Source organism: Chanos chanos, chromosome 12 (genome assembly GCF_902362185.1).
Source record: "Chanos chanos chromosome 12, fChaCha1.1, whole genome shotgun sequence".
Classification (NCBI taxonomy): Eukaryota; Metazoa; Chordata; class Actinopteri; order Gonorynchiformes; family Chanidae; genus Chanos; species Chanos chanos.
The window spans coordinates 9,416,951-9,440,434 of NC_044506.1; the positions used below are offsets into that span (position 1 = coordinate 9,416,951).

General features: G+C 42.7%; 3 protein-coding genes across 3 annotated transcripts in view; all 3 read left to right on the forward strand.

Moving 5' to 3' along the window:
• Positions 1-1,787, forward strand: part of ints3 (integrator complex subunit 3) — an 11,139-nt gene extending 9,352 nt beyond the window's left edge. The window contains exons 26-29 of the mRNA XM_030789091.1: positions 181-281; positions 1,036-1,108; positions 1,251-1,404; positions 1,710-1,787. Of these exons, the coding sequence (XP_030644951.1) occupies positions 181-281; positions 1,036-1,108; positions 1,251-1,404; positions 1,710-1,787 (406 nt within the window). The remainder of the gene's footprint in view (positions 1-180; positions 282-1,035; positions 1,109-1,250; positions 1,405-1,709) is intronic.
• Positions 1,788-5,251: 3,464 nt separating this feature from the next.
• On the forward strand, positions 5,252-16,402 carry gon4la (gon-4 like a). The gene is made up of 28 exons (XM_030788470.1): positions 5,252-5,498; positions 5,646-5,714; positions 5,812-6,005; positions 6,150-6,224; positions 6,367-6,417; positions 6,693-6,743; positions 6,866-6,961; positions 7,205-7,318; positions 7,504-7,683; positions 7,922-8,132; positions 8,388-8,489; positions 8,617-8,657; positions 8,846-8,964; positions 9,326-9,521; positions 9,643-9,729; positions 9,917-10,060; positions 10,373-10,539; positions 10,882-11,029; positions 11,436-11,552; positions 11,687-13,594; positions 13,735-13,815; positions 14,081-14,179; positions 14,291-14,488; positions 14,887-15,030; positions 15,186-15,458; positions 15,638-15,810; positions 15,970-16,072; positions 16,280-16,402. Exons 1-28 carry the CDS (start codon positions 5,261-5,263, stop codon positions 16,400-16,402), a joined length of 5,502 nt encoding a protein of 1,833 aa, XP_030644330.1. The 5' UTR covers positions 5,252-5,260.
• Positions 16,403-17,507: 1,105 nt separating this feature from the next.
• Positions 17,508-22,632, forward strand: pdia8 (protein disulfide isomerase family A, member 8). Its single transcript, XM_030788471.1, has 13 exons — positions 17,508-17,668; positions 18,008-18,086; positions 18,284-18,401; positions 18,689-18,796; positions 18,989-19,118; positions 19,526-19,639; positions 19,992-20,117; positions 20,306-20,488; positions 20,743-20,851; positions 21,039-21,167; positions 21,480-21,559; positions 21,664-21,721; positions 22,543-22,632. The coding sequence occupies exons 1-13, from the start codon at positions 17,508-17,510 to the stop codon at positions 22,630-22,632; spliced, it is 1,485 nt and encodes a 494-aa protein (XP_030644331.1).
• Positions 22,633-23,484: the final 852 nt, after the last annotated feature.

Genomic DNA, 23,484 nt, shown 5'->3' on the forward strand with positions numbered 1-23,484 from the left:
TATATCAGACATCAGTCAGGCATCATGTTGATCAGTGATCATCTTTTTCCGAAGGGAAAAGATCATGGTTGTGAACAGTAATATTCACTCTCTTTATAATCTGGAATTAAAATCTGTAAACTGTGACATGGTTAATCCTGATGCGTGACACTTCAACTCTGTTGTGTTCCGTCTGCGCAGCCTGCGCAGCTCCAGCAGTAAACTGGCGCAGCTCACTTTAGAGCAGATACTGGAACACATGGATAACCTGAGACTCAGCCTCAGTAACACCAAGAACAACTGTGAGTCTGCCATTCTCTCGCCCTCTCTCTCTCTCTCGCCCTCTCTCTCTCTCACACACACACACACACACACACACACACACCTTCACTTTTCCTCTCTCAGTTTCCCTCACAGTTCCATGCAGCCCTCTTCAAATACATCAGTGAACTTTCACACAAACACGTTAACGACTTCATTATACATTGAAACTCCAGTTTATTGGCCTGTGCTTTTATTATGATATGTAGCATTACTCCTGTGACACTTTTAGAGGGGTAGGTTACAGTGTTTGTGTACCCACTTGACGTCACAGGTGTCATAATGCGTCGTTTACCTGTGATTGGCTGACTGGCAAGAAGACAGTGTTTGTTGCCATGGCAACTGTGCCGCCTTACTACAGCCCTGCTATCTAAAGTGGCAGAGGATCGCTGAACAAAATGAATAAACATGTTTGCACAACATAAAAATACATCAGTAGGATAAGCTCGCAGTTGCCACGGAGACGGGCCACGGCGTCACCAAAACATAAGTCCACAACACATACACTGTCAGCCAGTATTTTTTTTTTTTCCCCCCAACGCTCTTCTTCCAAAGTATAAATCACCCCTCATTCTGCTTTTCTGACTGCTTCATGTAAATAGGATCTTAATTGTTACTTTGATACTGTTATCTATATCCGTCTTGTCTATTTTTCCATACAGTCACGTGGTAACTGAATTTATGCCCTGTAGAATCAGTCCTGTATTGTGACGCTCTATCTGTTTTTTTTCCCAGTCTTTACTCAGACGCCCATCCTCCAGGCCCTGCAGCACGTTCAGGCCAGCTGTGATGAAGCTCACAAGATGAGGTAAGAATTTCATCACCAGTCTGTTTCTATGCAGCGCACCTGTTTTCAGTGTTTGATCCTGTAATCAGTTGTAAAATGAAAGACACTCAGACCAGCCTGACTTGTGATTGGCCTGTCTTCTCTCTCTCATCTTATCTGACAGGTTCAGCGATCTTTTCTCATTGGCTGAGGAATATGAGGACTCCTCCAAACCACCCAAATCACGCCGCAAGGCCCCGGCGTCGTCGCCACGGTCCCGTAAGGGAGCAGCTCCACCTGCCAGTAATGAGGAGGAGAGCGCCTCCAGCAGCGCTTCGGTACGTCCTCTCTCTCATTACCCCGACCTCACTCTTTCCCTTCAAACCATTTAGACCCGAGTCTCCAGTCCAAAATTATGCAAATTACTCACTGCTTCTCCCACATTCATACCACACTAAATGTAACAGGACATGCGAAAACGAATTGGCCACCCCACGAATTAAATTGCTCTCACCTATCTGTCCTATTTTAGAGCTTAATACCAATGAAACTGGTCTTTTTTTTTTTTTAAGGAGTTTTGTTTTTAAAAAACCCTGATGGTCTGATCCCTTTGGTCAACTTTTTGAATTTCTTTCAAACTCAGGAGGAGGAGGACTCCAAACCCAAAGCCCCGAAAAGAAAGAGGAAAGGCTCGTCTGCAGTGGGGTCTGACAGTGACTGAGAGGAACTCCTCTGAACAACGCACCCTTCCACCCAGACATTCACGGAACCCGCCCCATCTGCTATTGTGACGTCACTGGAGACCAGACAACCAGCCAATCATCTGTTTCAACCACTCAGGGTACCCCGCCCAGACATGCCCCAATATAAGGGGGAGGAGGAACTCTCTATAGGACTCAAATGCCATTGGCTAGAGCCAGGGAGACGCGCCCCCTTAATTCTTCATTTCTGTTTCGACTTGTTGGTCGTTTCGATTTCTTGGAATTGAAAGTCGAGGGGCATAGGGCGGACTAAGCTTGGGGAACATCCACTCCCAGACTCGCATAGACTGACAGACACACAAACCAATTGGACTGCCTTAAAGATAGGATCACATGACAACAGGACACACACACAGCACACATACTCTGTACTCCTTCTGGAAGAAATGGTGTTTCCGAGCGATGAATAATGAAATGGGAAAGCAATCCCTCAGAGGGTTTGTATTACGATGCTTCTTGCAGTAAAGACTACGGACGCTAACACTAGGAAATTGGAAAGCACGAACCCAACATCAACCTTGTGTCTGACTTTACCCTGATGAAACACCTTTTTACCATTTGATGAACAGACATTTTCCCTGTCCTCTCATATCCTCTTCTCTCCTGATTGGTTGCTGTGGCCCATGAGAGGTGGGCCCAGAGATTTTACAAAGAGGAAACACACTCCTCATTGGTGAATTTTTACCACAGATGTTTGAACTGCACAAAAAGTGCAGGAAGTGAGACTGTACAGATGGAGGACTGGAGAGACGCGTTGACAGACTTTTTAAAGAAAATTTCTTTCTACTGACCTATTTTCATAAAAAAGATCATAACTATGTTAAAGGATTATGATATTAATAAAAAAGGGCAAAAAATGGTCTCGTTTCATTTCTGTAACTAAAGATGTATTTCGCCGATTCACAGAATTTGCAAGGCAGTGTACCCACGGTGCCTGAGACATTGCGAACATCAGGCTTGCATTTTTAACAAATCTGATTTTTAAAACCATTAGCACACCATCTAACATCTACACTCTAACCCTCCAGAAGCAAACAGTGTACTGCAAAGTATTACAAAGAATAGAGGCATTTGTATGCAATTATGTTTTTTAACTTGTTAAAGAAAGTGTTGTGAAAAGGCTAGACACCTTTTTTTTTAAATTTGTACTTATTCAAAAAAGGTATCTAGCCTTTTCACATCAAAATAGAGGGACGCGCACTGGTGTTTACAATGAAATTCACATAAGCAAATATCCCAATAAAATTTCAAAAAAAAAAAAAAAGGCGCGCACACAGTAAAAAAAATAAATATTTATTGGATTTAAAAAGAGTTTACGCACTGATAATATCTTTGGACAGAAGCAACGATTTCGTTTCAATCTATGGAGATGTATCAAGTCTTAAATCTTGAGATCCGTGTGGCGGCTTGCAGAACGTGCTCTGTCTCGCTTTGGGGTAAGGGACTTCAAGGCAGCCAACGGTTTGCTCAAAAGCGTCTGCAACCCCTCTTTACCCGACCTCAAGGCAGTTCGACTATCGGGGCTCTTTCTGGGGTTCTTCTTCAGTTTGTCCTCCTTGCCACGACCAGGGGTCATAGCCGACTCATGAGTGTGAGTGTGCTGCATTACGCACTGGTCTGTTTTACAGGCAGACAGACTGGACGCATTATTTTTGGAGTAGTTACCTTCATCACATTTTCCCCTCTTGTGAAACAGTGATTCTCTTCGGCCGACGCAAGGACTTGAAGCTAAAGTTCGAAAGCCATATGAGGTGGTAATCTTGTCAACGTGTTCTAAAGACATAGCCGCCCGTGACGATGGGTCGGTCAGGTCCACTTTAGCATGTTTTAGCTTTGCTCTCAACTTCGGGGTTGCTGTAAATCGGTGTTTGGGGGAGAGGCAAGGTGAAACAGATGGAGACAGACGCTTGGGAGCCTCTTCATCGGGGCTAGAAATCGGCAATAATCTGCACTTATCTGTGTCCTCGACCCGTTGTAGCCGTGGTGACAGTGTCAACTGTAGTTTTGGAGGAACAATAAAAGTTGGAATTCTTCTAGGAGTGAGTGGCATGTTGTGTCGAGGAGGCCTGCTCTCTGAGCCTAGAGCATCGCTGCCCAGTGCAAACATTTCTTCGATTTATTTCCGTAACTTAGGCCCACAACGAATAAAATATTAACTTATCCTAGCAGCCTCCCGTCACTTTTAAGATTGACATAATGTCTCGAGCACTGAAGAGGCCTAAATGTTTAACGTCCTTTTCAAAATGGGTGGCAGGTGACCTTCAACAAAATTATGTTAATTAGCGTGAGACGACAGCTGATGCTGAGCCTACAATAGCAGGCTTCTTAGCTTCTTCAGGGAAAGTTCGGATAGATTAGATAATTGTAGGTTACATAAAGAAATGGTTAATTAAATACTTATTGATCTGCTCTGTTTTGGTCCCGCTCTAATCAACTAGACACATATTGTAATATCTGTTGTACACAGAGCTCAGGTCCTCCCTGCAGCAATTCATCAGTGAATTCCCAAATTCGGAGATCAGTACAGACTGTTAGCAGTTTACGACAGTTTGGGGTCAGGGACCAATTTGCAGCCGGTAATATTGGCCCCAGTATCCCATATTCATGAAGTGCCCATTTGAAGATATTCAGCTTCATGGCTTAATTCCACCTAAATCGTATATCCTCTAGTGTAATTGTCCGGGGTTTTTATTTAATTATGAATTAATATGGAATAGCTTCTAAAAATGAATATTCTTTCGGTCAGAATGTGGTCGCTCTACTGTGCATTTTATTTAAAAATTTCAGGTACTGACTTAAGGCTTTTATTTTGATACTATGTTGGGTTTTGCGAAACGGAAGTGATGTTTTACTGTTCTGCGAATCACCGATGGAGCTAATCGTATACAAAGTGGCGGGTATGAAGGAATCATTGATTCTAAATATATTTACGTTATAATAACCAACACTAATTTCTCGTTGTGTAAGGCAAATATTACCAGAAAAAAATATGTACGTCAACTACGTTGTCTTTGTTATGTGTGTTGACTGATACACTGATCTTCTCAGCTACTGCTAAAATAAACAAATGCAGACAATAGTTTGCAGCTGATTGAATAACTTATCCACATCTGCGCTCTCTACGATCATAAAAGGAACGTAGCAGTGTAGTCAGGTTCATTTTGGTGGTCATGTAATTAGCCTGTAAACTGCACGTTTTTTTAAAACGTGCAGCTTCCTTAATTTGTTTGGCTACGACTGCAATCTTGGCCTCTCTCAAGTAATCTTGGCTTCAGGGAATTATTCTGGGATCACCAGTTATTTTCAGTGAGACCTTAAACATAAGGGGATTCTAACTTACTTTATAACACCATTGTCATGTAATGCCTTCACAACATGTATAATTCAATCTGAACAGGTTCCGTATTGACAGTTCGGAAAGTCCAAACTGACGATGAACTCAGTCCGCAAACGCAAGTCGAGCAGTCGGAAGGCGGGCTCTTCCCGGTCCAAGGTTGCCAAGAATGAAGGTCCCGAATGCAGACCACCAGCGACCCAGGATTTACAGCCACTCAGCCCGGACCACAAAACTGTCTCCAGTCTGTCAAACGAAGAACTGTCGTCGTCATGGAGACGCTCGTCGAGGTTTAAAGGCCAAAGTCAGGCACTCTCCCCCGATCCTGTGACTGAAGGTAAGGAGAAAAAAAAACAGTATGGGAGGGAAGCATAAAATATGAATCTCGTTTTATCAATATGCGTGCTCTTATTTTGAAAAGGTTCCTTGTTCTGAGACACTGAGGAATTGGGAAAATTGTACTAAATTAAATGTTTGTTTCAAGGCCATGCACAGAGCACAGAATGTCCTCCATCAGCAGAGGAAACCGATGAGAGCCTGATCATCCCTGACGGTGGGTGAATATGCCATTTTTTTTAAACCAAACCACATTCTTCAGTTGTAACTTATGTGTAGGAATTTGACGCTGCATCTTCTCGTTTCACATTTAGACGAGGGACATGGTGGAGGACGACAGACCGGGAGGAGGAAAGGAGGGGTGAAGAGGAAAAAAGAGGAGGCCGGGTCCCAGCAGAATGAGGACGAAGAGGAGGAGGTGGAGATTGACAGGGATTTGGACAGAGAGCTGGAGAACAAGTCGCGACAGCACAACCTGACGTCCGCCAACGTGCGCAGCATCATACATGTGAGTTACACCGCTGTAAATAAGATGTACCGCTGAGGCTGTCCCAGAGACTTAAACGAAGACGCGGTACGTGGTTTCGGTGTGAACGGGTCGCTGCCGCTCTTTGGACCGCAACCTTAATGTCACAAACGTCTCTGTTCACAGGAAGTCCTTACCAACGAGCATGTCGTGGCCATGATGAAAGCAGCCATCAATGAGACAGAACCTGTTCCTGTGTTTGTGAGTGTCAAGAGTCTAATCAGTCGATTTATTAGTAGTTATAATGGTTTGATCTTGGACTTCGCGATGTCTTTGTGTCGTCATTGATCCTCAAGGCTGAGTTTTTCACTTTTCGTTCCGTTTTCTCTCCCTGTTCTCTCAGGAGCCCAAAATGACACGCTCCAAACTAAAGGAGGTGGTGGAAAAAGGAGTGGTTAGTTTTTTCTTTTTTTAAGTTTTTGGCATTCATGTACAAGATGTGTGCTTAGTTTATGACTCCACTATCATGAACTGTCGTAGCGTTTGGATTTCTTGACATGTTATCCATACATGACTGACATTTCCTAGCCTGATCAGTTAATCCATGTATGGGTTTTTTTCACAATATTTCAAAATTTTCTGTGACAGTAATGACATGTATGACATCTGAAATGTGAAAACAAATCAGTTCTGTTTCCTCATTTGTTTCCCTCTTTTTTTTTTTTTTAGGTCATACCCGCATGGAACATTTCACCTATCAAGAAGCCCAAAGAAGTTAAGGTAACTTGCAAAGTATAGTGTCATTAATAAAGAATGACAACTCAGCACATAAGACCTACAATTCTCTGTTTTCATCTACAATGTATTGTGGCGCTCAGTTATAAATTTCTCTTTATTTTAAGGGCCCACAGTTTGTAGACATCCCATTGGAAGAAGAAGACTCATCCGATGAAGAATATTGTCCTGATGAAGAGGAAGAGGATGAGACAGCAGAAGAGGTACAAAGAGGAGTTCCACTGATATGTGTTTTTGTGCCTGGTGTGTGTTTGTCGGGATTTTTTTTTTTTTTTTTTTGGCAGCGCGTTCGATGATAGAAAGCTATATATTTCGCAGGAAAATTAAGTTAGTGACTATTTCTTTCTTGAGTTTTAAGCAACTTTTCAAAAAAAAATCAAGACATGTATAATACGCGTGCATTTGTTAATCATTTGTTAATGATAGGTATGTCTGTTTGTGTGTAGACGTTGCTGGAGAGTGATTTGGAGAGCACTGCATCATCACCACGTGGCAGTCGGGCAAACTTGCACAGAGCACACTCTGAGTGGGAAGACGACAGGAGCTGCAGCCCCGCGCAGGTGACACACACACCTGTAAATAATACACGCTTTTGGGGTCTAAACAATAAAACAATTGAAGTAACACATATGAATCGATTATATACGAGCAAAAGGTAATTAGGAGAGACTCCAGACAGATGCTCAACTTTACTGACTTGGACCCAACCATCTTTCCTACGTGTTTGTTGTTCGTGTTCACGCAGGGTTCACGCAGGTCAAGGCACCTCACGGTAGATGTGGTCCCCATGGGTCCCCCGCCACCGCCCAAGTCTGTGGCTCCTCCAGGGCCTTCCAGAGGCCCGTCTGAATGTAGCTTCATGGAGAAACTTCATGCTGTGGATGAGGAGCTAGCCACTGGCTCAGAGTGTTTGGAGTCTTACCAGGTGCCTCACAGACTGAACAGCCGCACACTCAAACAACCACTCACACAAAGGGGTGCAAAGATGCAGCCCAGCAAAGGCAGCTGTGTGATAACATGACCATTAAGGAAAAAATAAATCTTTTGAAAGCAGTAGGAGTCATTTGACAGAAGTATAAAGATATAGGAGTCGCTCCTTGGTTTTATGTTAAAAATTATTTGTGTTCATTAGAGAGAGTCTTCAAAAGCTACCATTTTTTCAGAGTCTGAGTGGCGGTGGAGGAGAGGACAGCCTGATGGCTTTCCGCACACGCTCCAAGCGACCACTGAGGAACGTCCCGTTAGGTCGTCTAGAGGCGGAGCTTCGTGCCCCTGATATCACCCCTGACATGTATGAGTATGGCTCCGCCCCCGAGGACAGAGAGTGGACTCAGTGGTTACAGGGCCTCATGAGCTCTGACAATGAGAACGAAGGTATGGAAAGAGGGACAGAGGGACAAAATGAAAGCAAGAGAATAGAAAGGTAAAGAGATGGATCACTTGGGATGAGGAGAGAAATGTGGGAAGAGGGATAAAAATGTACCGAAACCTTTTAATCACTTCTCGCACCCTCAAGTCATTCCATATGTATTCAATGTCAGTTCTTTTTCTCTCTCTCTCTCTCTCTCTCTCTCTCTCTCTCTCCCCCTCCCCCATACCCCTCCTCTCTCTTTCTCTCTCTTTCTACAGAGGAGGCGGATGATGAGGATGATCCAGAGTATAACTTTCTGGCAGATATTGACGAGCCCGATGTTGAAGACTACAGAAACGACAGGGCCGTACGCATCACCAGTGAGTGAGGACTATGGCTTTTCAGTGCGTTTGCGTTAAATGAAGACAAGATCATTTAGCCCCTGCCTTGGCATGTCTTCCCCTGTATCTAACGACTTTTTTTCTCTTCTGTTTTTCTCCCTTTCAGAGAAGGAAGTGAATGAGCTGATGGAGGAGTTGTTCGATACGGTGAATTTAAACCTATTTGCTCTTCATGTCTTTATACGTTATATTTATGCGTTCATGTATTTATGCATTATCCATCTATTTTCTTCTCACTTTTCTAATTTATTTCCCAAATTTATCCTCTCTCGTTTTTTACTCTCTTTTTTCACCCCCTGTCTTTCTTAATAATGCGGGAACTATGTTTCTCCCAGTTTCAGGATGAAATGGGAGTTCAGGACCAGGATGAGGAAGGACATGAGGAAGAGGAGGAGAAGGAAGAGGATTTGCCTCAACAGGAAACACCCAATTTCAGCATTCTGCAAACTATTCCGTAAGATGTCCTCTGCATATTGATACATGAGCCCTGTTTGTCTTACCGTTTTCCGACCTGTTTTGGCCATTGGGTGATTATTTAGGGATTAACCAAAAAAACTGGGGGACTGAGTTGCTTTGTTTTTAGGATAAAATATTACATTTCAGGTCAAAGTAAGTTTGAAGGTTATGTCAAATCTTCATAAATTTTTTTTCCAGTGTAGACAGTGCACTTTTGTTTTCTGATGACACACTGATTGTGTAGCACCATCTTTTCCACTCTGTCGAAAAAAAAAAAGAACATATGAGTGTGAATAACGTTTTATCATACTGACCCAGATTCTTCCTTATCTCTGGTCTCTGTGTGTCCCTCCGCTCAGGTATGAAGATCCTCTCGCTGACATCCTGACGGAGCGTTACCGCACGGTGAAGGAGCAGCTCGCGGCTCTGCGCCGGCGCAGGGCCCTTCTGGAGAGTCAGGGCGTACCCTGGCCCCCACCCCGACCTGTCAGCCCCCCCTGTCCAATGATCCTCACACAGACTCAGAAACTACAGCTCCAGCAACAGATACAGCAGGTCAGGTTCCACACTGTTCTCTTTCCAGGGCTGGTCTGTGTGTCTTAGTGCTACGTGCTAATGATAGGTTCTGAGTTGTCTGAGGTAAAGTCTGATGTGTTTTTGGCGGTCTGTATTCTAGCATGTCCAGCTCCTCACTCAGGCCAATATGCTGTGCAGTCCAGTGGAGGCTCTGCAGGCTGAAGCATCAACAACGAAACAGTTCCTGGTAACAAGCACACAAATATACACAGAAGCGTACACACTGACTAAATACCTGCAACATACATGTGCTAGTATGCATATAAACATGTATGTTCTCTGTTTTCAGACTACGTATGCTTTAAACTCTCTCTCTTTCTTTTTCTTTTTCTTTTTCGTTATTTCTTTCTGTTTTCCTTTTCTACTCTGTTCAGATTGAGTTACAGATGTTTGCACAGCGTGGAGAGGAGACTCATGGTCTGACTGACCCAGGCTTTGTCAGCATTTTTAGATCCTGTAACCTGCAGGGAGCTGTCTCTCTACTGGAAGAACTAGAAAACACTCCTTTACCTGAAAATGCTTTCAAACGAAGTAAGACACATCCTGATTCGTACTATGTCATTTTATACAGAGCCGTGCTTCTTATTGTCATAATTATTGTTCTCCGCTAAGAAATGTGGTGTATTTTTAAAATTCCTAAGCTACCCACATATAATCATGGTATGCCAACATATATACATATATACACACACACACACACATACACACACACACACACACACATATATATAAATGTATATATATATATATGACTTAGAATATCACACCAACGAGTGCCTTGAAAACCCAGGTTTTCCGTGTTTCCTGTGTTGTTTATTGCGCTATAATAGTTTGTGTTTTCTGCAGTTACGCGGCACCCTTCCATGCCCCCTCATCTGGCCTGGCTCATGGCCACTAGACCAGTGTTCCTTTACCCAGAGCTGCTGCCTGAAGTGAGCCTGGACCCGGCCCTGCACCCTCCACGCCTCCACAAATTCTACACTCCAGCAGAAGACTGGTATGCCCCGTGATTTTCTGCCACCGATCATCACCGATTGGCAGGTTTTATGCCATGTTCACATGGACATCAGAGGTTTTACAGTAATCCAAATCCTCCTTAAGCAGCGCAGCAGGGGCACCAACACCCATGAACTGATCTGTTAACTAATAGACTTTGTTCACTCTTACACATTAGTCTAAAGTCTGTTAACTAATAGACTTTGTTCACTCTTACACATTAATCTAAAGTATGTATTTGATAGTTACCAATTTATGGATATGTTTGAAATATGACGCATGTAATAAATGCCCTGATTCAACGCATTGGAGACTGAATATTTTCTGTGTTTATTGTCGCCAGTCTAGTGATCCTGGGACATAAGCACTTTAAAGATACTCCAAATCCATTTAAGCTGATGGCCCATTACCTGCTTGGTGCCAGAGAGAACACACAGCTTCGTCTGCATATCCGGGAGGTCTGCCTTGGCCAGAGCTCCAATATCATTAAGGTACATGCATGGTCCTGCAGTAATAGTCCCTGACATCTTTTACTGGAATTAATATCCTTTAATCAGATCATTTCTCTGAAATGCAGTTAGCTTGATGCTAGGGATAACAGTGATAATATGTTGAGGTCACGGAAGGTGATCCATTGATTTTAACACACCAAGAGAAAAGTCGTTTACAGGAAGCTGTAAGCATTATATAGACATTTGCTGAAGAGATCAGTGGTACATATTACTTAGTTTAATTTTACTAACATGCATAGTGATCTGCTTATTAACATGTTAAAAAAATTGATAGCTACATGTATATTGCTTTAATGTTATATTTATTGTTGTCATTAATTTTATCACTCCTACTTAATACCATCTGTTGGTTTTGAGCTTTTCTTTTGGTTTATGCCTGACTCAGAGTTACTTCCTGGAGAATAAATTTCCTACGATGTCCCCTGCCTGTGAGTGGGTCAGCCCAACTGACCAGCGCCCCCCAGTGGAGAGAAATGAGCACCTCATGCCTTTCTGGCTGGTGGTATGAACATGTCTTGTATGAGTTTCCATGACAACTGCTGTCCTTTATGATGTTGTTCCATTCAGAACATTGAGAAACATAAATAAGTTCTGTCCTATTTAACTAAATATTATCTCACCTTTCTTTTCTTTCAGAGAAGCCTTGAGATCATATATGAGGAAGTGAAAAAATATAACCAGTCAGGTAGTGACACTGAGTTTCAAACAACCAATGCCGATGGATGCTCCTCTCCAGGAGAAGAAAACACACCCACGCCCACAGCTGGTCGTTTGAAAGGAGCTCCAAAAAAAACAATCTACAGCTTCCCTCAAGGAACCTGCTACCCGCCCACCTGCCCTAAGGACTTGGTTCTAACGTTCTCTGGTTTCAGACACCTCCATGATTCATCTTCAAATCCGGTCTCATGTACGCAAGACCCGTCCAACCCAACGTCGCCCAAGGGGTTAACCCCACACGCACTCACCCTCTCTAAACCCGGTTCTGTCAAATGTGTCAAGTATGCCAAACGTAAACCCTCCGGGCAAGCCCCATTCTCCAACCTTCCTCCACCCACACCCCCTAGTCCTGCGCTGGCCAATCCCAACATCTCTGCTGTTCCTACATCATCCAGCCCCTCCCAAGCCATGCCCTCCAACATTACCACTTCAAATCTCTTCACATCTGCATCTTCAAACGTTGCCTTCACGGAATCTTCAGTTCCTGACCAGCCCCCCCCTTCCAGCATTGCTCCGCTCAATTCCTCAAACTCTGCCCCATCCGAACATATCACTCTTCTCATCACCAATCCATCTAAACCTGTTTCTACTAACTCAGCCTTAGTTCAGCCCTCCAATCTACTCATACTCGAGCCCTGTGTGCTTACGCCTTTGAACGCCTCAAAATGCATACCCATCAAAGCTTCTACACAACCTACAACCAACTCTCTCCGCTTAACCCTGCCCAAGCCCTCCAGTAACCCATCACACAGTGGCACTGCCTCTGCGGAGCAGACTAAGGCAAGTCGGAAAGTGGTTAGTATTCAACCGAAAGCTGTGGAGAGTTTGCAGGCATCTCATACCCCTAGCATGCAAACCTCATCAGGGGTGAATTTTTCTTCCTTAGGAACTGTTACAGGAACTGGAGAAACAGGAATAGCTGTGTCAAGTTTAGCAACGGAAGCTCAAGCATGCACAAACCCAGGCAATGTTGTCATTAACATACCCTCCCCACTCTCTACCACTATCATATATCCTACCCCTGCTCCCAAGGTAATGGCCCACACTTCCTCAAGATCGGCACGGTTGGTTAAGGACCAGATGAGTCAGCGCTGTGGCACCTTGCTCAAACTTAGTAAGCTACCGACACTTCTGCCAGGACCAAAGCCCGCCCCCGTCCAACCTTCAACCGCAAAACTCCTGCCCATGTCTCAAACCGCGACGCCCCAGTTTCTCCTGCTCCCCCCAGGCTGCCTGGTAGCAGGCAACTGTGTGAAGAGGTCAAATGCTGTTCTGAAGCCGAAGCCTGTACAAGGGCATATTCAGGAACCACGGATGGCGCAAGACACCATGAAAGGCAGGAAGGACGGTGTTCAGGTCATTTCGGGGAGGATCCAGAACGTTCCGGAGAACGTGGAAGCGCCCCAGGGGGTCTCCTCGGAGCGACCCTCCTGCGAAGGGGAACCAGACTGTGTAAAAGTTGCAGTGGAGGAAGGGGAAAGAGCAGCTGAGCCTGAGGAGGAGAACAAAGAGGAAAATGAGGAAGACAACGAATGCGGGGCGGAAGAATTTGGCGAACCCTTCCTCACGTTGTCGGAGTCATCCGGTAGCCCTACACCCAGTTTGGCAAGGGACGAGGGTGCTGAGGAAATGACTGACAAGAAGAGACGAGAGAAGGAAAATGGAGCAGGAATATCGCAGGTATCCGCACCCAAACCTCACAACTCGGGTTCCGAAGAGGGCGAAAATGGAAAAGCTGAGGCTGGACGTGATAAAATGGCAAAAAGTGATGTGGAAGTGATGTCACCTGCCTCTGAAGCATCTGTATTGTCTGTACCAGAGCTTCAGGTTAGATCAGTTGTTTATTATTTCACCAATATGTCTGTGTTTGCAGGTCTAATCACATCTTTTTTTTTCCTCCATACTGTCTGATATCAGACTATTTGTAACAATGTATATGCTCCCATGTGTATCCTTTTAACCCACAGGAGACCATGGAGAAACTAACATGGCTAGCATCAGAGGGGAGGTCTGAGGACAGAGAGAGTTCAGATGAAGACCAAACATCTGCTAATCTCCCAGGTTAGTTTTAACCAAAGACACTTGCACTTTCAATGAACTGGAATAATTGAATAATTGTCAAAAGCATATATATATATATATGTATATATATATATGCGTGTGTGTGTGTGTGTGTGTGTGTGTATTCATATATATATGAATCCTCTAATCAACTGTTAATGTCATTTCCTGTCTTTCTTCTAAATGGAACCAACCACTTTGGGTTATCACATAGAACTACTCATCAACTGCAAGGAAGCGTACAGTAAAGAGATACCTCAGTCCGTTCCTCACTGTGATAAGGATTTCCCTGACAGCGACCCTCTGAGAGACTGCAAAGATGTTGCCTTTGCCCAGGCTTACCTGGAAAAGGTTAAGTAACTACCACACTCCTGTTTCTTTACCTGTGAGAACACATTTGAATATATGGGTGTTATCATTGAGGACTGACAAATGTACATGTGTCCTCTTCCTCTTTAACAGGTATGTGAGACACTGCGAGTGGTTCCGGGGAAGGCAGAGGAGTTTCTTAAGGTGCTGTATGAGTTTGAGAGGGACCTAGAAGGCCGAACGTCTGTGGAACTTTTCAATCGACTCAAACCTGTATTGAGGGATTGGCCTGAGCTGCTGAGGGACTTTGCTGCTTTCCTACAACCCGAACAAGCCCAAGAGTGTGGCCTGGTGAGCAAGAACTCAGCACTGATAGTCTGTTTACCTTCAGGAGACCACTTTTATTCTGAACATAAATTAAAACGTAATGGATTTTCAGTAGCTCATTGCCTCCGCTAATATATTGGTGTATCATTTTTATTGTTTCTCTTTTTCGTTTTTTTTTTTTTTTTTTTTTGGTGTTTCCAACCACCATACATTCATATTCTTTACTGTTATTACACCCAGTGTGTTTCATTTTTGGGATTTGTCTTAGCCCTCATAAATGTTTTGTTTTGAGATCATATTCATGTTGTGCTGTTTTACAGTGTTTCTCTGCATGGTGCATTAGTTTTTACAGATTGATTCTGTTCAGTGTAATTCAGTCTCTGATGTGCTGTCTTGCATCCTTTCTGTTGCATTCCCTTTAGCTGGAGGAGCAGCGAGCATTTGAAAGGAGTCGGCGGTTTCTGCGGCAACTGGAGCTCAGTTTTGGGGAAAACTCTGCTTGTTACCTTAAAGTAGTGCGTGCCCTGCAGGATGGCCCATCCTTCAGTCATGCTGGTTCAAAAGAGGCAAAAGACTTTAATGTTTTTTTTTTTTTTCAGTTTACCAAGTGAACAAACAAACAAGTGATTCTTCATCCATAGAGAAAAATCAATTTTTTTATGATTCAGATGTGTGACTGTAAAGTTAACCACCCTCTCCCTCTTCTCTTTCTCATTCTCAGATGAAAACTCAAATAGAATTACTGTTCAGAGGTCACTCCCACTTGCTTGAGGAATTCTGGGTGTTTTTTAAGCAGCTCCACCCTTCTGTACAGTGTTTGTCTGATGAAGATGATGAAGAGGATGAGACTGACAGTGTGTGTAGTACCCAAACAATTCAAAGTGTGGAGGAAAGCCTCTACTGTCAGCCAATCAGAGCCTCCCTTTCCCTGGATAAGATGGAGCGCCACACGGCTCGAGCCAATTGCATGAGGGAGAGCGATGATAAAGTACGGGTAAAGTATTTTTACGACTCTAAAAGCTTGTGCAAGTGAGTACTCACTGTTTTTGGAGTATATCCTGTTATGTGTTCAATTGTTTTATTTTTACTATTTTATTATCGTTTTATCATTAATAAAAATGTTTTATTATTATTATTATTATTATCCGTCATCATTCTCTGGTTGTCTTCTAGGAGACAGATACAGCAAATCAAAGTGTGGGCAGAGATACGTTAATCACAGGAAATGAGGATGAAGAGGTTAACAGTGATGAAGAGGAAGAGGAAAGCCTTTCATTAGACCCTCCTGTTTGTGCCAAAAACATCTCACTCATGCCAAGTGGAGAGAGAATAGTTCTCTGGACAAGGTTAGTGCTCCATCATTTCTGTCTAATTTTGTCGTGTGATCTTAGTCTGCATCTGTTAACCATTGTCTCTGTTAAGTATTAGTCTTGACTTGGTACATCACCATCTCCCTGTTAATTGTTCTGTAATAGCATAACAGTTCATCCTCTTTTATGAAATAGGGAAGCAGACCGCGTGATACTGACTGCCTGTCAACAGAGAGGAGCCAATCAGAGCACTTTCCATGCTATCTCCACCCAGCTTGGCAACAAGACACCCAATGAGGTGAGACACTTTACACACTGTAGATCATAACAATGATGCTCTGTCCATAATTTTTGATCACTCTGAAATTCAGTGATGCATTTTTTGTCTTGAATGGTCCGACACCCAAACCCATTAAACGAAGTTTGAGACATTTGATTGTCCAAACTTAGAAATGCCATGAAATCACGCCTGTCCATTATATTCATTTTCTGCTTTGATTTCTAGGTTTGTGCACGCTTTCAAGACCTCATGAGATTGTTTCAGAAATCCACCAAACAGCTCTGTACTGAGGACCTAGACAGCGACACAGAAGAACCATTCAGTGCAGACGAAGAGAAGCCTGATTGAATAGAACCACATCTTAGGATCTGTCCAATCAGAAAGCAGGCAGACCTGCAGCACTGATGGTTGCTTCACATGCCCTTATCAGTGTTTTTTGTTAATACTTGAAGAAAAGGACTGTGAGGAGTTGGCCACAGGTGAATAGGTGCTCTGAATCAGTGTATGTATGTAAACTGTAAAAGATACTGTCTGCGTGAAACTGATTCTACACATAACAGAAGAAATGGGAGGGTCAGGCCAGTGTTTTGCAAAGTATTGTCCTGTAAATTGGACACAAACAACAGGTAGTAGTGACAATACATATGCCTTCTGACATAATCTTGTCCAGTCAGGTTGATGAATAGGCCAAATTGGTCTGTGAAAAATTATTATTATTATTATTATTATTATTATTATTATTGTTATTATTAAATATTGTCTTTTTCGTTAAATCATTGCTGAGTGAGTGACAGATGTTTACTGTACTCTTGATATGAAAATGTTATTTATATCAAAACTGTTACTTGATGCATCAAGGATGGAGTTGTTTATTTTTGGTGCTTTATTGATTTTCATGAGAAAATGAATAAAATGTTCATTCCTGGAGAAGTCATTTTATAGAGAATGTTATATTGTTAAAGAAGACAATACTGTTGCACACTGGATTTTGGTATAAATAGTAGTTCGGCTTCAATAGAGGTTGCATAGACTCTTAAGATGTATATATTGGTAACCATACTGCGGCGTCTACATTATTCAATTATGAGATTTAAATTCAAAATGCTTAATTCATCATTTGTACTGATGTACATCACATTTAACTGTGAAGTAGAGTAGATGCGTGGAGCTTTGTTGCACTTCTTGCATTTAAAGGTGATCGTTATAAAAGCGATTGGATGCTCATTGATTGACAAAGAAAAGATACAATGTCTGGATTACATCTCACCAACTATAGTGGTCCTGGCCAATCGGTATAGAGCTTTCCGGCGATTCGGTTTTCATCCCGCCTCTCGGTAGCCTCTGAAGCATAATGTAACGGCCCCGCTGATCGTTAGAGAGAACGGCGTTCCCTTCGTTTTACTTATTCTAATTTTTTGTACATATTTATTTATTTTATCCGCACGCACACGTCATGACTGACTTCCTGTCGCATACTTTTGCCTTACTACTGTCTGTCTTCATTTCTGCCGCTCCCGTCCTCGGACGTAGTGATGTTCTCGTACTCACAGATGCAGATTTCGACTACCTGGCGGCTGAGCACGAGACCATGCTCGTGAAGTTTTATGCACCATGGTAATGACTGAATATTAGCTATTTTTTCAGTGCTCTTCATAATCTGTGCTAAATGACTAAGACGTTGTTGAGTTTCATAAGAAAACCTTTCCTACAACGCGAACGTGAGTGTGGTGCTGAGAGCTGTCCATGGTATCCAGTTCTCTTTAATATGTGTACGCTAACGTAGCTCATAGCGTTGACCACAAAACCCTAATTAGCTCGTGCTTGCTTTTCAAATGATGTGGGAGGTATTGGGGCGTATAAAATATATGCACACACGATTATTAACCCAACGGTTCCTTCTTCGTTTTTGTCCTTCCTTTGCTACGATTTTTCGTAATTTTTCTCCGTATTCAGGTGTGGCCATTGCAAGAAACTTGCCCCGGAGTTTGAAACTGCAGCCAGTCGACTGAAAGGGACGGTAACATTAGCCAAGGTAAAAAGAATATTCATGTCAAGTACCAGCTGAGTGGATTTCATTTGCAGCTTCACAGTCTTTCCGTTTATTGTGTCATTTAAAGTGAAGTGGGAATATGCTGTAGTAGACTTTTTGGATAACGTCATCTAATTAAATAATGTCTGTCGAAGTGGCTACAAGCAGACATTTATATTAAAGTCAGGTTTTTTGTTCAGGTGGATTGCACTGTTAACACTGAGATCTGTGGACGATTTGGGGTCACAGGTTACCCAAATTTACAAATATTCAGAAATGGGGAGTACTCATCTTCCTATGATGGACCACGCTCTGCAGGTAAGTGCGTTGAATGTGTGGAACTTTAGGTGAGAGGGCAGGAAAAATACATCCTTTCAAATATTTTCCTCTACGTCAAACAGCACGTAGCAAACACTTGGTTCTTTGGCAGCCCTGCAAAACTGCAAATTCATAATGAGTTTGTCGAACAAGAAAAAAAAATTCCCCAAAAACCCAAAAGGGAATGGGAAAATGGGAGAAAACTCCCTAATGTTTGCCTCTTGTGCCAACGCAGTGGTCACTGTGTAATGACCATAATCTCATGACTTCTTCACCAACACAAACAGATGGTATTGTGAGCTATATGAAGAAGCAGGCAGGTCCCAACTCTTTGCCTCTGCACAGTGAGAGAGACCTTGACAGTTTCATCAACCACTTTGATGCCAGTGTGGTTGGTAAGTGTTCTGCCTTTGTAAAGACTGTAAAGTAAGAAATGCTGTATTCAGTTATTTTTCATTATATGTTCAAAGATCTTACATTTAGTTCTGTTTCTGCTATCTTCCATTACCTGATATTGATGTACTGTACATCTGAATATACTGAAGTGTTTGAACCACTTCTCTCTCTCTCTGTCCGTCTCTGCTCAGGGTTTTTTTCTGGGAGTGACAGCCCTCAATTGGCAGAGTTTCAGAAAGCTGCCAGTTTGATGAGGAACAGTTTTCGCTTTGCTCATACCACAGACCTACAGATCGGCAGCAGACACAGCGTGAACTCAGAGTGAGAGTGGGAATAGTTGGATGGGGGGAGGGTTTAAGATTGGGGGGGGGGAGGGCGGGGGGGGGCAGAGTAGACTAAAATGAGACATGGAGGGGGAGAAGGATGTGTGAGTTGAAGAACTGTGTTTGGTTAACAGAGCAGGCTGTGAGTGTGACAGGGTGAGGACTGATGTTACATAGACTACCAGAGATTTCTTCACCTGACTGGTGCAAAAAAAAAAAAAGGTACTCGGTGAAAACGGAATAGAGTACATCATACCGGGGCCTCTTGATTTTTAAATATGAATAATGCAGTTATGTAAATGATTAGACCCTTGTTTGTTTTTTTGATTAGGGTTCTCTCTTTCTTTCTTTTTTTTTTTATTCCTCTCTCCCTCTCTTTCTGTGTCCCTCTCCCTGTCTCTGTAGGGCTGTGGTGTTGTTCAGGCCTCCCAGACTGAGTAGTAAGTTTGAGGATAGTGTGGTGTCACACAGTGTGCCTTTATCCATCACTGGCCTGCGTCGCTTCATTAGAGACAACATGTGAGAAACTTGTACTTAAACAGTCTGCCAGTTTGTGCCTCTGCTTCTGTCCTCAGACATACAGCTGATCTAAAGCCTGTGAAGGTCATGTTCTAAGCTAGTTATTTAGTGTGTAAAGTCCCACCAATGTGCCCCATCTGCTGTGAACATATCTAACAGGCTTTGATTTTCTCAAATCTAAAATCTCCCTTCTCATCTTCTGAGTCAGTGTCTCCTTCACACCAGCTGTTAAATAGAGGTGAAAAATAAGTCTTAAGAGTATTGTGGACCGTCCCCAAAATTGCTTTATCCATCTCAATGGCCTTTCGGAGACTTCAGGTTCATTGGCTGTTTCGTCTTCCCTCCTCTGTAGTTATGGAATCTGTCCACACTTGACCAAGGAGAATAAAGATCAGCTGAAGGGGCGGGACTTGCTCACTGCTTATTATGACTTGGATTATGAGCACAATCCCAAGGGCTCCAACTATTGGAGGAACAGGTGAGTCAAGCAAAATTTAAAATTTAAAACGTATCATTTAATGTGTTCCTTGGTTTTTACAAAGGAGCTAAGTCTATGTCAAACAACCCATGACACACCTACTGTCTCTCCTTCTCTCTCGCCCCCCCTTCATCTCTCTCGCTCTCTCTCTCTCTCTCCCTCTCTCTCTCTCTCTCTCGCTCTCTCAGAGTAATGAAAGTTGCTTCTCAGTTCAGCTCGCGGGGGTTGATGTTCTCTGTGGCTAATCGTAAAGACTTTTTGGATGAGCTGGAGGAGGAGTTTGGCCTGGGTGCATCTGAAGGAGGTGATCTGCCATTTGTCACCATCAGGACACGAGGAGGTCACAAGTACACCATGCGTGAGGAGTTCACGTGAGTGCTCTCCTTGTCTAGCAGCTCAACTGCGTGAATGAAACCTTTAAGCTTGCAAGAGTAAAGGATTCATCCCAATTCTGTTATTGAATAGACACAGTAAGAGGTGAATGGTGAGAAAAGAAACCTTTGAAGATTAGGGGAGTGTTTTAAGTTCATGTGTGTGTGTGTGTGTGTGTGTATATATATATGTATATGCAGATCAAACATGTATGATTGTTAAAAAAAACAAACAAACCGCTGACTCTTTGTAGGCGAGATGGGAAGTCGTTGGAAAGATTTCTGGAGGATTATTTTGCCGAGAGACTCAAACGTTACATCAAGTCACAACCTGTGCCTACAACCAACAAAGGGCCTGTTAAGGTTTGTGTGTGGTCTTAGCCATATTATTATTATTTGTGTGTGTGTGTGTGTGTGTGTGTGTGTGTGTGTGGTTGTATTGACACTGAAATAGTGCACCATAGACTGTCCTTCATCATATTTGACCAGGTTTTCCCTTTGTGATATATTTGTGTGTGTGTGTGTGTGTCTGTGTGTGTGTTCTGTACAGGTGGTGGTAGCAGACTCGTTTGAGGAGATTGTCAATGAGCGAGACAAAGATGTGCTGATTGAGTTCTATGCTCCATGGTGTGGTCACTGTAAGAAACTGGAACCCAAATACGTGGAGCTGGCAGAACAGGTGCAGCCCTCACACACACACACAGAGAAAAGCACATTCACTCAACTGTGGTAGTTTACAACCTTAAAGACAATTTCTTTATCAGTCAGTTATCTGCCTAGAAACTTTCCACCCAAGATTCTTAGGTGTGACTTGACTCATCTTAGTATTACACATTGTGAAATATAAACTAAAGTTAGAAACAAGACTGCCCCCTCACAGAAGTCAGATTTATTCATCGTTATTTGTTGTTTGTTCTCTCTCTCTCTCTCCCTCTCTCTCTCTCTCTCTCTCTCTCTCTCTCTCTCTCTCTCCCTTTCTCTCTCCTCATAGCTCTCTGGTAATCCCAACATTGTCATCGCTAAAATGGACGCAACCGCTAATGATATCCCTCAAGGTTACGACGTGCAAGGGTGCGTCCCCTCAGAATAAACTAATCGGTGCTTTCTGTTGGCTTGTTATTTCTGTCTGTACGTGTTAGTCTGTTCCTGACGTCTGTTTTTCTGTTTCTCTGCAGCTTCCCCACAATATATTTAGCTGCAGCAGGAAACAAGGAAGAACCGAAGAGATACGAGGTAAGATTCAGTATCCACACACAGGAGGGGTTAACGATAAAGCGTATTACTTCAGGATAAACTCAGCACCTTTTACCCTCAACGGGCTATTTAGTGACATGCACAGACACGTTCTTCAACACCCAAGGCAAGAGTTTGAAGCCTTTATATTGAGAGGAGTCAAACAAAATAAAATTATGAGAGGAAATTTCTCAAAAGAGCGAGAGCAAAGTATGCCTTTAGCATCAGTGTTGGAGGACTTATAATGACAGTAGTGGCCATGACAAGAGGAAACCAAGTTTGATTTTGCACTCTCGTTGCCAGGTGACACTCAAAACTAACTGTGACCCTTTAAATATGCTAAAATACGATCTGCCTTTTGTGGTCCATTCATACAAGACAGTGCCTGTTTCCCCCATGGTGTCCTAAAAGTTCCGGGGGGGGGGGGGGGGCTGTAATAAACCTCTGATTATATGTATTGCATCCTAATCATACTGCAAAAGCAATATGCATTATCTCAATAGATGGACTTTGGTCCGTCCACTTGAGATAAAATGATCACACCTCGCATAGGCCAATGACCAGTCCCACAGTTAACAAATACATTTCAACCACAAGGCCGCATATCACTAGTTGAACTCAATTTCGGGCAACTTGATTATCATAAGTGAACTTTTGTGAGTGATAGATATTTACACTGTATACTAATCCATATATAGTCAGACACACGTTCTCGTAATATATATACATGTATAGTAACTTGCATGCTACGTTACAAATCAATACATGAACACTGTTTAGGTCAGAGCCTTAAGGTTAATCAACGTAATGTTTTGTTTTAGGGAGTCCGTGAGGTGAAAGACTTCATTCATTTCCTGAATAGAGAGGCAACTCACAGACCAGTCTTAAAAGGAGACAAAGAGGAACTATGAGTAGCAGCTCTGTTCATCATCATAATCTCACACCGAGAGAGAGAGAGAGAATGAACAAGGTGGGAGCTGAAACATCTGCTTGGGAAATCAGTGAGACACTAGTGTTAGGAATGAGGAACAATTCAGCAATATGGAAATAATGTTGACAAGATTTTTTTTTTCTAAGCAGGAAATGGCCATGATTATGTCAGTTATTTTTCACTGGATTTTCAACACTTTCTCTTTATGTGTCTCATCTTTCTCGCTCTCTTTCTTCCTGTTTCTTTGACTTACCCTTTTAACTATGTCTTTACACAGTGCTACAAATCTGTTAATCATCAGATCTGTATTTGGATGTTATTTATCTTATTCAAGCTTTTATGACTGATTTCTGTTATATTCAGGCACTGAGCAACCCCCCTGCTTCTGCTTCATAGATGGTGCAGTCCATATGAAGCTCCTCCTTTCTCATCCATTTAATTTTCTGATTGGCCAGTGCCTGGTGTTAAAGTGCATTTCGCATTTCTCTAAAATTTATTTACAGGTATACAAAAAGATGTGTATTTATCATGTTAAAAATATTTGTTCTATTTGTAGATATTTTATCAGGAAGGAAGAAGGAGCAAGAGAACATATTTGTGAATACAACCAAATGCTTGTGGTTTGATTTCATCATGTCGTACAGTATGTAAGCCTTTTTATTTATTGAAGATACTCTATCTCTCAAAAGGACGAAAGGAGAAAGAGGCAGTACATTTGTTTTGTTATTTGTTTTTTCCCCACGTGCTTAAAAAAAGGGGAGATTCAGCACTGCCTTGTTCATTAAAGTTTCAGATTGACTTTGGTAAAGTCTGTATGTGTTTGTACAATCCT